The following is a 17,071-nucleotide window of genomic DNA, read 5'->3' on the forward strand; positions in this document are numbered from 1 at the left end:
TCAAAAAAAGTTGTGGCACAGCCAACGAAAAACACCGAAATTGAAGATTTGATTTTGCTTGATTTATTGCTTAGAATTACAATTGAGACTTTACTACAACAAAACAGACAAAAAAACATCTGAAAAATATGATTTTGAAAGTTGATGTAAGTTATTTTCTGGATCATAAAAAGCAATTTAAGATTGTGGGTCTAAAAAAAAGTAAAAAAACGAACTAAATATTTTTTTATCAAGATGTTAAGATTGGTTGATATTTATCCAGTGTTGCTAACCAAGAGTCCCTTCTCGTGTTTCATTTAATTTCTGCTCTTTATATACAGACGGCGCGCCCCTCACCACTACAACTGCGGATCCGCGCGTGATCCTCAATTCTCTGCGAAATGTTTGTCTACTCGTGAGCACAAAGCCGGTCGCCGGAGGCTGGTTCTTGTTCAAAAGATGTCTGTCTGTCTGTATATAACAGTAAGTGAACGAACAGTTTGTTTAAATTCGCCAAAAGAGCCCGTATTTGCCGGTTATTCTTAATTAAATATTGCTTTTGAGATACGACACGAATATTTTGCTACTTTTTGAAAATACAAATTAGCGTTTGTCCGCGGATTCACTCGCGTTAGATTCCTGCGTTTATTTTTCCGGGATAAAAGGTACAATCTACGTGTATACAAAATTCTAAGAAGAAACCTGCTTATCCAAAGCAGGTTAATTGGGAAATGGTAATAAACAAACTTACTTTCGTTTTTATAATATTAATATATGCAATGGTTATAAGTTATTGTGTTATATGTGCTGTGTGGGAATTTCATAGGTCTAGGTTACCGATTACTTGACCATAGTTTACCAGTAAAAAGAATAACACTTAAATACACTCTTAGATTAAAACTATAGGAACAAAACTGTATGTTGATTACTTGCATGTTTAATTCCATAAGGTTCGTAAATAAAAATCTTACACTCAATATTTTCCCGATTTATTCACAAAAAATCGAGCGCAAACGTCGGATTTTTGGGAATAAATCATTTCTACACGTTACAAAGTTTGAAAGTTACTCTTTTTAACGTAACTTGTGAGGAAGGCATAACTTGAAACTTCGCGTCTGGCTTGGAGTTGAGTTACCAATGATGTTACTATTTTTATATTTAAATACCAGCGACGCTCTTTCGCCCGGTTATACCCATAGTAAATTATACACATGTGGCGACATCTATCACGCCACATACACAACGCCGCAGATGTGAAAAAAAAAGTCGGCCAAATGTAACGAATAACAAGCCACACAACACATAGGTGATCCACGACATCTACGGAAAGATGGCACTACGGTCGACTCACTATAGAAAGCTAACAACCTAGACCGCGCAGACATTGCGTTTACGATTGGAAGCACATATATCGGAGCCGTGCGGTTCCCCAGGCGCGACACCTAGTCTGGCGGGAAGATCTTCCCTTTGTGGCGGTCGAGCATAATCACCTAGCTCCCGCTACACACATAAATCAAAATCTGTTGCGTAGTTTTAAATATCTAAGCTAAGCATATATAGGGATGGACAGCGGGAAGCGACTTTGTTTTATGTAGTGATTCCACATACTAGGGTTAAAACTATACGTGCATGACGACAACACAAACACTCGAAAGAATAATATAATGTATAATATAACAGAGAAGGTTAAAAAGCCTGCGCAAAAGTTTTTACTGGTGACAAATTGTCAATTCACAGACGAGAGTTGTTCGCTAAGTATTTCAGCGACATTGGAAAGTCGATCCAACTTGGGCATCGACTGGAAATGTCACCCCGTCTCTCTGACAGGTGAGCGACGTGTGTTTGTTTGTCTGTTCTTGTTTGTTTGAAAAATTTATGAGAAAACATACTAATATTATAAATGCGAAAGTTTGAGAGGATGTGTGTATGTACATATGTTTGTTACTTTTTCATGCAAAATCTACTGGAGTTCCCACGGGAGCGAAGCCCCGGGGCGCAGGTAGTTTGTATATATCATATACATACAATATCACGTCATTATTGCTTACAGGGTAGACAGAGCCAAGTTGCAAAACTCGAAACGCTATTTAGCTGTACGGTATAGGTAAATGTTAAAACTTTCGTATTTTCCCCGTTTGCCCTTAGGTTCAAATAGCACAATGCATTAAACCACTCAAAATCAGCATTACCCTAAAATACACCAACCTAGATTACCGGATTACAAGCTATTACAAAATGAGGGGCAAACATGCAATGAGGTTGTATGCACTTAATGTGCATCTGAATTAATCGAGTGCCCTCCACAATTAGCTTAATATCAGCTCAATATCAAGCACTATTCGAACCCTAGTGCCGGATCTAACAGTCCTAGCTGCCTGGGCGAAATTTCTGTTGTGGCCCTTGTTGTGTGCACGGATATAGAGAAGGACCCGGTATTTTGTGCACATCTACAAAAGCGGGGTTAATAACATGCTTCTTCTTTGTTTTTTTTTGCCTCATTTTTGTGTGACTTAAAAAAGTTTTTCGGTAAAAATTTGCAAAGACTCAAATCTATCTTGTTTTACTGTAAATCTTGGGCGGTCGTGTGCTGTGTGTGTGAAAAAATACGCATGGATTTGGGTTTATTTCCTCAATTTACACTCAAAAAAGAAAATTGGCAAAACACTGGGCGTTAACTCAACTCTGGTTTGTGTATGACTATGAGTTAACACTAATGCGAGCGCGCAACTGCGCTGTAACAGATATAACAACAAAATTCATTTTGTGTCTCGTTGAACGCCCGCAAAAGCGAGTCACGCAAACCTGAGTCGCCCCTTTGTATCCATCGTCCAGGTACCGTTGTCAATACTTACGCCACCGTTACTGCTGATCCTACTAATTAACCTGTCCGGGAATGATCGGGAATCATGGCAAAGTCTTGTTTGATGAAATGATGATGATGGCGTATTGATTCGATGGTGGCTGAGAGATTTTCTGTTCAGAATTCAGTCAAAACTAAACTAAAGTAGGTGATTTTAATTTCAAAATTTATCTTCTCCATATACTTAATCTTACGGATATTAAACGAGCAGATATTATAGGCAACGACAGAAATCCCAATGAAAGTTAACTTCAGGCTCGCGAACGGTTGGAAAATCTCAGCGGAACTTTCAAAAGAATTTTACGTTGACCCGTGTTTCGTAGCTGCAACCGTGAACACGCGAAGACGAAACAGAAAGTGATAGACCAGAATGAATATAAAATTTTCAAGGTAAAGTATATAATAGAGATAGTTTACAAAAGTTCTTTAGCTTTGGCGAAATCGGTATAAAATAAACAATGGATATATGTAAAAGTTTGCTCAAAGCGTTTCAGAATGTTTCAGTACTACCAATTTCCAGACAGGTATATATCCTGTCTGGTGCGGATAAGCGGCAATTATTATTCTTCTTCATTTTCACCGCTACGATAAATGAATAGAATCTGATGATTCTGCTCACACAAACATTCATTGGCGCTTATGTCCAGTGTGATGGTGTGTTAGGTTACGCTTCATACGCCCACGATATACCAATTTACATTTAATCTCACATAATCAGAAATAACTAATTATTGGGCTTTAACATTCAGTTATTAGTTTTAATTGAGTGAAAGTAAATTAGCCTAATTGTCTTCCTTTGCTATCGAAAAGGGAATTGACACATATGTACGTACGTTTTTAATCTTCGTGACGGCTACATACTATAGTTTCTATACACAGTTTGCCGAACTTTTGCGGGTTCGATATCCATTGCCGATTTTTCATTGCGGTGAAATGAAAACTCTCATATAAACTATGCAATGTTCGTGCATTCGCGTCGGCATATGTCTGAGGTCCGCGCCGGAAATGCAATGAGTAGAAGTCTACTTGTACTTGGGTTAAAACGCTCAAGATTGAAGCCGACGTAAACGTTTATCAATAAACTTACTTTGTTATCTTAAAGCACCAAAGACGCCTAACAATGTTCAATAGATAGTGTGAGCTAACAAGGTTAATCTAACCTACTTAAAGTCTTTTTGCACCTTAACGGGTGTTTTTAACTTCACCGCTCCAGTTAGCTACGTGCCTGTTAATTTACTTAGACTGGGAGATCTAATGGGGGCTTTTCTCGCAATTAGCCACAATTAAGATACTTCCCGCAGTACGATGTAAGACGTTGGCTTGTGAGATGTTTTCTTATAATATTTTTTATTGTCTGTGGCCTGTGTTTGTCTCCGAGTCATTCATTATAATATCTATTCCATATTTCATCAAAATCTGCCTAGCAGATTTCCATGAAAGCGTGATAGAAAGACAGACAGACTTCTGCATAAAGTAATAATATGTAAATATCAATTAGGGAGTAATATTTATCTATATCTCATGCAAGCGCATACCCGATAGTATCATTCTCATTCTAGAGACCAGGGTTCAATTTCCTAGGATTTAGGGAGACATTTTTCTATTGTACTTAAATAAATTTGTGTCTATTCCATTCCTGTAGCAACGATTTCTAATATAGATTTGTTCATTTTTATTCTATTACAATAGTACTTTAAAAACGGATACTTGAAAAACCCCCAATATTACGTAATGGATGTATTTTTCAGTACTTTTTACTGCTATTATATTACTTTCGAATTTTTATGTGTTCTAGTTAACTGCTATTTTATTGTTTCATGAAAAACTGAAGCTGTTTTAAAAAAACTTTATAGTGTTTTTAGTGGCAAAATCAATTTTAGATGGTTGCATTAAACCGGCTACACACTGTCGCCTGTCGCAAATGATATAGTTTATAATATTGAGTAGTTTGAGACAAGGAAAAAGCAGCTATACCTATATGTATAGCCGGCATTGGCAATTTGCTTGTTTTGCGAGATAAGACATTTGACGTCTTGTCAAGATCCGACGATGTCTTACACCGTGGGAATTGGAAGGAATTGCCTCGGGATACTGAAACCCAATCGATTGGTCGATGTGTCGGGTGCCGTATCGGCTTCGGGAAAACAGATTCATTTAGTAATTAAACTCCCTTAATTTACTCCGAGCGGCACGTTCGATGTTTGTTATTGAGATATTTATCTAAGTTATGAGTTTATCAAACAAATATAGGTGATATATGGTACTTATATAAGACTAAATGCGAGAAGGATTATTTGCCAGACAACCTTTTTTAAATTTGATTTTTAATTTATCTTGGGACCTTTTGGACACTTCCGCTTCCACAGTTCGTCAGGATGATAAGATCCCTAAGGAGAAATAGTTGAATAGATGGATTAACTCCGAAGCGGTTAACAAAACTCTTATCTCCGACCCCAACCTGCCAGTTCCTGGTTTTGATCTTTCGCGAAAATACTCGATGCAAATAAATAGGTAATAGAACTTCGCAAGGAAGATGCGCCGAATTGCTGTGCAGATGAAACTTCTCGGACAGTCCTCTGTGTCCCTGCGAGGGGAGGTCCAAATGCGGCACGTCACTGACCTCTGCACATTATACTCTATTGAAGGCGGCATTGTCAGGGTCCACGAAGCCGATAATGTTGTCCAAAAATGGATTGATGGCTTGCCTCTCGATTTTTAGTCCAAGTTTGTGTTGTATGGGAAAAAAAACATTTGCAAATAATAATGTTAGGACCTTAGGACTTTAGTTATTCTAGTTTCATACATTTGGAATCTTTGTATTTTTAACCCTAACGCAAAAGAAGGGGTGTTATAAGTTTAACGCGTCTGTCTGTGTATCTTTCTGTAGCATTGTAGCTCCCAAATGGATGAACCGATTTTCGTTTAGTTTTATTTTTGTGTCATAGATAATTTTGTCCCGAGTGTTCTTAGCCATGTTTCATGAAATTCTGTTCAGCCATTCAAAAATTGTGGCGAAATTAATATTGAAAGTCGGGGGTTTTTTAATTTGTCTAACAAATAAACTTTTCATAAATAACATATGCCGTCGAAACATGAAGTTTACCGAAGTTTGACCGAAACAATATCTGTATTGTTTTACTTAAGTATCTACTAAAATCAAAAATCTTATGTAGTTCATAAATATAAGTTTCGATTTGAAGAAAAATATAAGAGATAGTGACAATGGAACCTGTTTTTCTTAGAGCGAATCCAATACTCGTACAGCGTTTTCCCGACAATGCTCTTTATGTTTCCGTCCCTCTGAATAAACACAGTTGCCGACGACGCGGGGCGCCATATAAAAATCTATGAATTTCAAGCGATTTCTATCAGCACGTGTATTGTTTTGTATTAAAATAATATATCAACGTATGAAGGTGTATGTAATATGGACGGTATGTCAGAAAAAGGGTGAGAAATCAGTTTGTTATTACAATTTGACAAAAGGGATATTGCAGGGATTTATTATCAAAACGTTCTATGATGATATGTTTTGTGGATATTAATAAAACTAAGTATATGGAATATCTTACCTTTAGGAGGGATGTCTGTGCGTTTGATATCTGGAACATAACAAAAACTAATTAGCATTATTGTATTATAGTGTATGCACACATTCGGTGAACTTGTGGCGTGTGATTTTGCCCTAAAATAGGACGAGTCTTTATCTTTCCGTGGATGTCGTACTAGGCGATTAAGGGACACATAGCCTAGGCAGCTGATAGGCAATAATAGTATTCCAAATGACGTAACCGAGCTCCGGAGATGAGAGATATATATATATATATATATATATATATATATATATATATATATATATATATATATATACTTACAGCGAACTCAAGACGGATCGGGCGCGAATCAACGTACGTTACGTAGTTAGTATAGGTTTTTATATTACTGCAACAAAAACCAGCAATGTACATTGAATTCTTCACATTGGGCGAAACTTTAGCACATAGTGTATTTGTATTATAACACACAATAAAACGGTATTTTTAGCCTACAAGTCGCGGGTTTCAAGCCATAGGGGTATAAACAAACCTATTTTTGATTATATCCATAGCTCGAAGCCCGCGTAGTGCTTTAGCAGTCAATGTTTATGTACTTTCCGAACAAATTCCGATAAAATTCCAAAATAAAGAATAAAAAGCATGTAGCCTTAGCCTCAGACATCGGCGCCGAATATTTATTAATACTTAAGCTCCCTCCACACGAACCATAGAGTGTAGAGGGCGCTACACACGATCATAAACCAGACTTCACGTCCAGCCTTTGTTCCAGACGTATTTCTATGCTAATGTCTTAAATTAAAAAGATTACGGATGAGAGGCGTCGTGCGATCCGCGTTTCAATGACGAACATAAAACAGAAAATTTTTCATTTCCGAGGTGATGACATCTCGACCCGACTACACAGGCGGATTTTACTCAGAAAAGAATTCAGTATCGGGAGAAATAAAACAATTAAATAGTATGTAAACAAAACTAAAGAATATGCAAGATATTATCACAAACGTGTCATGAGAATGTTTTGATCTGCATTTTACTTGACTGAGTCACCGAAATTCGGGAAAAAAATTCGTAAAAATGCTCTTTTTTACGCTCACAGCTTCATAACCCTAAATAAATATATTAGGACAAATCACACAAATTTAGCCAGATCCAAAGTAAGTTCGAGACTTGTGCTATGGGATTCTAACTCAACGATACTATATTTTATAACAAATACATATTATATAGATAAACATCTAAGCCCCGGGCCAATCAGAAGAATATCATTTTCCATCATGACCCGACCGGGGATCAAACCCGGGACCTCTCGGTTCAGAGGCAAACACTTTACCACTGCGCCACCGAGGTCGTCTAAATGCAACCGACACGCGAGAATGGTGATGACAATTGATCTATTGATGAAGAGACCTTTCTGTTCTGTTTCTTTGTTACGCTAATAACCCTTAATTCGGACGGTTTCGACTTGCGCAAGAGTGGTGGGTGGCCGGCCACCCGCACGCCTCTGCGCTATCTGCGCGATAGTGGAACATGTCGACTTTATCGATAGATTTTAACGATTTTAATTACAATAGGTGGCTCGATAATACTCGATATGTCGATTAAGGTTGTTAATACGGGTCCGTTCTCTTTGGCGCCCGCGAATGCTAATGGAATTCTCGACAGGGAAAAGGTTTTTATATTTTTGAATATTTTAATGTTTTTATTTTCGATTGAAACAAAAAAATTACTAAAATAATTCAATGTTTCAAATGAACAATTCTTGTATTATGCTTGTATACGCTTTCTCGAAAAAGACTCTAAAGGATTTTGTGAAATGATTTAAGAGTATTCTTATGACCGCTTCGCTGTGTATGTAATTGTACTCGTATGTATGTATATACATACATACATAAAATTTACTCTAGTTAATACTACTGTAATTGTCATAAATATAATAATGTAGATAAATTTATTTCTATAATAATTATAATTTCCTTCGATAAAATAGGATAAAGTAGGATCAAACCGTTAGTTCAACAGAGCCCAAGCCACTTTATGAGGTACGAAGCTCCGCTCCGATAACCTTTGATGTCGTGGTTTCGGCGAGATAAGTCCGGCTTAGAACCCCGAACCTATCTGTTGTCAGCTCCGATATCTCATAAACCTTTGATGTATCGGGTTTTATGAATATTGTGACAGCGAAATTGGATTAGACGTGTAATTCCACTTAATTTCGGTGAACTTATCACGTGATAAGAAGGTTTTGTCTTCTTCGAAGTCATTTTTTATGGGTATGTAATTTGGCTATAAGTTTAAGTGCACTAGTATGTATGCGATTACTTGCCATTAGACGCGCTAGGTCGTGATAAAAAGTAATGTCAGATATCTTTAGGCACTTGAATAAAATCTGACAATACACTCGAAAATAAAGAACAATTTTAAGGCCTTGTGTTTATGGTAATAGTGATGTATGAAATATATTAATATTTCTTTTTATTATAATGTTAATCAATATTACTTACGCTACGGCGTACCTAACAAACTTATTTTTCCGTCTGGAAATAATAAAACTTCGAGCTCATTAGAATTTGAATGCGTTAATCGAATGTCAATAAGCAACAAGGGCTGTAATAGGGCTCAGAAATCACATAATTTATCACGATCATGACACGACTTTCCCTACACGAACAATAATGAAATCAAAACTACTTTTTATGCTGCATTCTGTTTACACTGGATCTCAGAGTAGATACTCGTACGTACACGGAATTTTTGTGGACAATTTTGTACGTTATCTAGATTTCAAATTTTTGGGTGGGTAAATCCTTAAATGTTTGTAAGGTTCGCAATAAATTAATTAAATATAAATAAAAAGTATAAACAGAAAAACTACTACCTTTATTAGGAGTCTATCGTTCATACTAGAACATATAACGTAAAAAGCGTGTAAGTAAAACAAAATTAGTACGAATTTATTAGACAATCTATATCTATATTATTATAAAGAGGTAAGCGTTTGTGACTATGTATGTTTGAGGCAGCTAATCGCAGAAACTATCGAACTGATTTCAAAAATTCTTTCACCATTAGAAAGGTACATTATCCAAAATTGCTATAGGATATTTAAAATTCTCACGGAAGCGAAGTCCCGGGCAACGTCTAGTAATATAAGAAATGCAAATAATTAAACAAAACTGTTTGCTTCCTTAACCTTTAATTTTTCGAATATAGTCACTTGTATTTTATAATACAAGTGAGACTAAGCTGCGTTTATACGCAGCTTAGTCTCTATGTCTGCACCTACTTTGTGATTCGAACACTATCCATCACTATAATAAACAGCCTTTCTTAACAATAGTAGCATTGTATTTGTAAAGGTCTTCATACACGATCGATCAAAATCCTTCATTAATTTGTCGTACGATTAATCGCCAGGCAATGTGGTAGTCTGGCCGGGCAATGTTATAAATGACCGGAACGGGGCCGTAGCGCATTATCTGGGATTTCTTAAAGCAATCGTTATGTGGTACAAGTGTGAAGAAAAGGTGTTTTTACGCGGTTATAATATCAGTGCTTTAAACAGAATATTTAAAAAATAACTCCTTGGTTTATTGCATCTGATTTGTTCATAAATCGATCCATTTAGCGAAAACATCGAATTGGTAACAGTATATCAAGTCTTTAATTCTACTGGGTAGACAGAAAATGCTATGTTTAGCCGGATAACGTTGAGCTTAATGGTAGAAATGGGATTTAAAAAAAAAACAAATCCCTTCTTTCTAGCCAGTTATATACATCAAAATGAATTAAACTCAAGTTTTTTATTGTTGTTTTATTTTTAGATTATATATATATATAGATTTTTATTATTATATATATAGATTTTTAGATTATTATAGATAGATCTTTAAACTCAATGTTTTATTTTTAGATTAACAAATTAACGCTTCCATTACGGTCAGAATTATTCCGATGACTAAAAGAGACCTTATTCAGACTAAGCCAGCTAGATAAACAGAGCTGAATAAGAAATAAATCAAGCGCCAGGCCAGACAATGCTCTGTTCAGTCTAGAAGCAATACCAACTGCATAGTTTAAATTTTTGGATCGCTATTTCTCTTGACTTGCGCTGCGGCTGATTTATACGGTATGGCTACACGAAATTGTTTATCCGGTGAAAGTTAGTTTTAATAGCAATATTTTTTTTTTTCTGAACGAAAATTTAGACGATGAAGGGAAGCCAAATGAATGCATATGAGTAGTACGAAAATATTTTAAACGAAATCGTAGCAATGAAAAATATCGCTCAAAGTAATACTGAAAAAATATTGTGTCATTGTCCGCCCCTTTTTTTAGTGTTCCATATTACATAAGATAATTACGAAACATATTTAGAATAATTTCGTTGTCCGTCTGTCAAGACTCTTTTTCTTAAGAACGCTTCAAGTTGAAAATATAAAACACTCGGGTCTAAAGTGTCTGATCAACTGTGAAAAACTTGGAAGGAACGTCAAAGTCATCAAAAGATATGACTATTTTTGTGCGTGTATGCCTTCAAATAGTTTTGCCTTGAATAGTTACGCGTCAATTATTGCCAAATGAAGTGATAGTACATAAATAACAAGAAGTAAACGCTGTTGCCTATACCTTGCGCCATCTATAACGAGCGTGATTTATGCAGGTGGAGGCCGCAATCACGCGCCATTGTAGCTGGACGCCGGACGGACTGTCCGAACGAACGGTCCGGAGCGGCGGACCAGCGACCGATTCACTGCTCCTTATTGACGCATTTCAAACTCATTTCAACCAACGCCAATTGAAAGCACCTGTTTAAAGATAACTCACTTTTTGGCCTAATAATGGTACTTGTACATTTCTGGTATTTGTAAACTCGAATATTACTTTTTTATTTCTTATTCAATTTATTTCGTTTCATTTGTATACCAGTAAGTCTATGGAGGAACTCTGTATACAGTTCGAAGGCGAGATACAAGTTGGGTGCAATATGATCTGATTATCTCAAAGTGACCTCACACCAAACACACCTCCAATCAAACTGACCGCGGACCGCAACTGGTTTCAACCGGATTGCTAACCGCCCGACACTGGTCTGATTCCGGACAGTTGTCGAACCGATCTTGTAGGTATTATTCATCTATTTCTTGTGGTATAGGGTGTGCTATATTTCTTTAGACGCCAGAATGATTTTTTCAAACACCAGCTAAAAGTCACGTTATGTCATGTTATGTTCGCTGCAGATTTGGATGATGAAATAGAGTACCTAGGTATCCAACGCAATTTTATTTGTATACCCCGTAGCGTTACAGGTTTACATAGGCTGTGGGGCCCAGCGCCCACTACTCATCAGGTCGACTGTATGCCTGTTTGCTTGCTTAGTAGTATAAAAAAACCATGAGTGACAAGGCTAAAAGCAATTTGAATACAAATGTATATAAACAAAACGCAAGCAGAAGAAACCGCGAACAAAGCCTTACTGTTGTATATAGATATTATAGAATAGAATGCGCCCAATGTGACCAAGACATGCGCATGTAGTGTTGTATATATTTCGCGGCCGCCGCAATCCACCGCACGCACGCTGCGGTGCTCGGCCGTCCGACTGTCGGATGCCGGACCGCCTGCGTTTGACGGGTTAAAGGAATAAAATGCAATGTTGAATTGTGTTTTTTTAGTAAATTAAAATGAGTTTGATACAATAAAAGATTAATTGATTCATTCAGGGCCGGTAACGCGCCTGTGAAACTCCTAGCGTTATAAGTATCTATAGGCAAGATATATGTCCATTATTCATCATGTGGACCGCATGAATAAAAAACTGAGTGACATGGTTAAAAAACTATTTGAAAAAAAAAAAACAATACAAAATGCTATACTGTGATTGTTAAATACCTATAATATAGAGTAGAATGTGACCAAGATATGCGCACGTAGCGTATAATATTTCGTGGCCGCCGCAATCCACGGCACGCAAGCTGCGGTACTCGGCCGTCCGGCTGTCGGATGCCGGACCGCCTGCGTTTGACGGGTTAAAGGTAACGCCATAGCGGAATTAAAATGCATTGCTGAAACGCGTTGATTTTATTTTATGTTCCGCATGGTTGTAAATCTTTTAACTGTTTTTTTTTAATAAAAATATTGTTATTAAATTAATTGTTAAATAGTAGCTGTTGATCGCAGATCCGCCCGCGGTAAGCTAGATTTGATATCGGGTCATTAACTACCTATATGTATTCGGAATATAATCGAAATGGACTTAGTGGTTTAGCCGTGAAAGCATGTCCGAGAGACTTTTGCATTTAGAATATTATTCTAAACATGAATTAAAGACACAACTCCGCGATATTTGACTATTTTTTGTTCTTTCTTATTGAGGTATTCTTTCATTACGTAATTTGGGACGATGTTACAAAAACAATCGACAATTCATGAAGATCGGTGCTTTTTTTAAAAAAAAAGAGCTTGGAAATGGATCCAAACTATACTAATACGTTACAGCGTTATGGGTAAGCTGTCCTTACAGTAGTGGCAAAAAGTGCCGGGCCCTACGATCCATCAGAAGCCGGATCTAAAGCTCGGTTCACACGGGAATGTTATATCACGTTTTTTTGCCATTGCCATAAAAAGTGATGCAATGTATACAAAATGGCGAATTTTTGAAATGTAGCTGACTTTATATATATGGATCTTTGGTCTGAAAATAAAAGATTATTATATTAATATTTAGCAGTGATCAATTGCCATCAGGATGACTCGCTTGGTTGTTTATCGTCCTATGCCTTATTAAGTTTTTTTTTTTTACAAAAAGTGACATTTTTGACTTAAGCTTAGCTGTCAGAAATATTGACGCATTAAACACAATTATGTCACGGAATCAACACGTGCCAATAAATCATGTAGTGTGCAGTAAACAGTGAAGGAGCTCCCTTGTCGGGAGTCGAACTTAGGTGCACGGTGGTATGCATGAGCATATAAATAACACATTGTCATTCAAACTAAACGTGTACACAACATTTCGGCTCAATTGGTTGAAGATATCTGCTTGAAATTGAAGTTGCGTTTGTAGCCATACATATAATAATTAATACTCTTATACATACATTGCCAGTTAAATAAATGCTAAAAAAAATATGTAAAAATGTACTTGACGCGCCACCAATCTGTGAGAGTGATATTTGTGATTATTGATAATATAAATCACGCTTGCTCTGAAGGTCTGCCACGAATCATACAAACACACTAACGTTACTAACCTTTACACATGCTATCCCTTTTTCCCATATCGTGTAAAAAAAAGAGGGAACTTGTGGACTCTTTGACGTGCTACGTTTTTTTTTTTTTTGTTTCTTGGTAGCTTCCCAGTTTTCTGCGTTCTGTCGGACCAATATAACAATAATTGAAAGGTGGTAAATGAAGATTTACGATAATATTTTTCGAAAATGTACCAATTACCATGAAAATATATAGCAAGCAATAATTTAAGCTCTGGCCTTGAGTTTCACAACTCCTGGCTCTGTCTACCCCGTAAAGATTACATACTGTATTTATACATATACAGGGTTACTGGTATCTAACGTATAACCTTCCAACGGCGCATAAGGTACATAGAGACTGACATATTTTGTTCTACGACTTTTGTCTAAATGTAATAAATACAAACATTTTCCTTTATTTTAGTTTTAACGTCGTTTTTATAAAACGTTAACTCTATGTTAGATTCTGCTACATAACGCTACTGTACTGCCCCGTGTTGCTTGGCTATTACGTAGAATTAAGATGTATAGAATCGCAAAGTAGATTGTATTTTTTTTTATATGAAAAAAGAACTACGAATCACGAAAAGTCGTAGAATAAAAGTTGCTCGTTTTGATATACCCAAGTAGTCTTTAGCGGGTTTTTCGTTTGATACCAGTAACCCTGTATAAAGCGATACATCACCCCTCACTCCGGTTGACGTAAGGCAGCGTTCACACTGGCCCGCATACACTCTTAATGGCAACTAATCCATCTTAGTCTTGTACACTTCCCTTACGAGTGATCGCTCACTAATCGACGAATATTTTAGTCTTTGCAAGGCATATGTTCTCCTACATCATTAATGAAGGTAATTGGATGAATTACGAGATTGGTTACAACCGTAATGAAGATACTCCGGTGCCGTGTAGAACAGGGAATTTTTCAGTTGCGATTCAAGAAATAATTTTAAATTGTTTATATAATATTCTTATTCGAATTGCAACGTCCAATTTATGAGTACATATTTATTGTCCACTAGGTTTTACGCGCATTTTCGCCCGCATATATTTTCCACGGAAACAATTTTTTGTCCGGGATGAATAATTAAATTTCCCTACGTCCTTCTCCATATTTCTAATTACATGTTTGCAAAATTTCAAGAAGATTTGATGAGTAGATAGATATATATTATCCGTATAAACCTTTCGGAAATTATATTTCTACGAATCGGAAGGATTTTTAATATTTAAATCATGGTAGCCGAAGGATATGGTTCGGTAAAAAAAAAAGAAAAATAAACATCTTCCCATTGCCAATCAGTTCCAATTTCAAACCGTCTGATTACGTTCCGTTCCGCGCTCATTCAAGATCACTCGACGTAATTAACATCTACATTGAGTTATTTAGGCGCCCGCATGTGTCGGCGGAAACGGAACGCGATTGACATATTAGTTTAGCGCTTGTTTTCAAGTCAGGCCATAATTTAGTAATAATCCATTGTATTTTACTTTATTGTTATGGTTCCGTACCTCAAAAGGTAAAATCGGAATCTTTGATTGGATCACTTCATTGTCAGTCTATCTGTCAAGAAACTTTTTTTCAGGAACGCGTAGATATTAAATATATCCAATATGTACTGTAATGCGTACCTATTCTCTGATTTTATTCCATACGACCGTGCAGCAAATTTGCTACACAGCATTTTGTGTGCACGGCAGATTAGTTAAGGACTAATTTTTAAATTTCTTTCACCATTACACAGCTGCATTATTCCCGAGCGACATAGGGTATTTAAAACCCGATACTCCCACGGGAGCGAAACCCCGATACGATTTAGTAGCAAACAAACATGACATGCGTGAAAACGTAAATTTATACATTTCCTTAACCCTGTTACCGCCTAATCCGCTCTTTTTACAACGCGATAAGCAAAACAAAGTTACCCTTTTGTTTATATTCTCGGGATTATCCCACTTTACCAAGTTTGATCAATTTGAAGGCTCGAAGCTTTTAATAAGCTCCCTGTTTGCCTTTCATTCCCGCTAATTCGCAATATCTCGTAGAATCTCTTAATTATCAAGATATCTTCATTACACAGGTTATACATATTATGTGCATGTTTTATAATTAAAATTACTGAAATTAACGCGAGTATTAAAAGGGCTTTTATTAATATTTAATGAACGATAACGTGTTTTTGGCAACGAGCTTTATATTAAATATTTCATACTCCATTTTTAATCTTAATTGCAGTAATTAATATAACTGCAATTTAATAATTTTATAGGTATCTATACCATGAACACACCATCGACAGTTGAACTTACCTGAAACAAAACAAGACATTTTATCAGTTACAGAATTAAATATTAACTAAAATAAATAATAAAATAATATATTAGGACAAATCACACAGATTGAGCTAGCCCGCCCCAAAATAAGTTCTAGACTTGTGTTATGGGATACTAACTCAACGATACTATATTTTATAACATATACATATATAGATAAACATCCAAGACCCGGGCCAATCAGAAAAAGATCATTTTCTATCATGACCCGACCGGGGATCGAACCCGGGACCTCTCAAATAATATTTGATTACCATTCTAATAGACAGGCAAAACTTTATGTTGTATTATAAATAATAATATAAATAATAATATAATTGTAAATAATAATAAATGGATGTATTTACATAATATGTAAATAGATCCTCATACCAAGTAAATTAAATTTATTTAATAACAAACTCAATTTTAATAACAACTTCAATGACTTCTTTGTGAATGGCGCAACAAAGAATTCATCTATCTATCTATCAAATTCATATAAATTTGTATTATAATTCAAATTATCACTCTTATTTTTTTGGTTTCTTCCACAGCCATCAGCTTTTTCTTCTCCACAATAATATAATCAACATCACGCATTTTACGTTTCGTGTACAAAATTGAAATACTTACACGAAAATGCCGAAGCATTTGAAATATTAAGGGGTGTGCACATAAAGGCGCATTTCAGTGCCCCACTAATGTCCACGCACTTAGAAAGATAGAATGCCATTCGCGCCCATGCCTTTCCCCAGAATAAGCTACTGTGTAGAAGGTTCACTGTAAAACAAAATCGCGAAATCTAAACTTATCCGTGGATTTGTAACGAAACTTTACACAAACTCAACTAAAAGACATGAGTTTGCGCCCATTTTTTGGAAAGAAACCGGGAGAAACTTGGGTAAAAACCTATCTCTGATTCCACCGCATGTTAAAGTGAAATATCAAAGTCTGGTTTCTTGAATCATCCGATCAAAAAAAAAAAAACCATCAGACTATTGATACAAGGACTTCTTTGCGTGCATTTTGGGGGACACGATATTGCTACAAAAATTATATTGCAACAATGAAATTTTTGTTACAACTTGGCATCTTATAGGTAACTTCAA

At 36.1% G+C, this 17,071-nt stretch overlaps 1 protein-coding gene across 5 annotated transcripts in view; it reads right to left on the reverse strand.

Moving 5' to 3' along the window:
• Positions 1–17,071, reverse strand: part of LOC128674194 (chondroadherin-like) — a 236,589-nt gene that overhangs the window by 26,499 nt on the left and 193,019 nt on the right. For 4 of the 5 annotated variants that reach the window (XM_053752646.2, XM_053752610.2, XM_053752636.2 and 1 more), the window contains one exon: positions 6,412–6,441. The exons of the other annotated variant lie outside the window; for it this stretch is intronic. In XM_053752646.2, coding sequence (XP_053608621.1) covers positions 6,412–6,441 — 30 coding nt within the window. The remainder of the gene's footprint in view (positions 1–6,411; positions 6,442–17,071) is intronic. 5 annotated transcript variants of the gene reach the window in all.

Source organism: Plodia interpunctella, chromosome 1, assembly GCF_027563975.2.
Source record: "Plodia interpunctella isolate USDA-ARS_2022_Savannah chromosome 1, ilPloInte3.2, whole genome shotgun sequence".
NCBI classification, from domain to species: Eukaryota; Metazoa; Arthropoda; class Insecta; order Lepidoptera; family Pyralidae; genus Plodia; species Plodia interpunctella.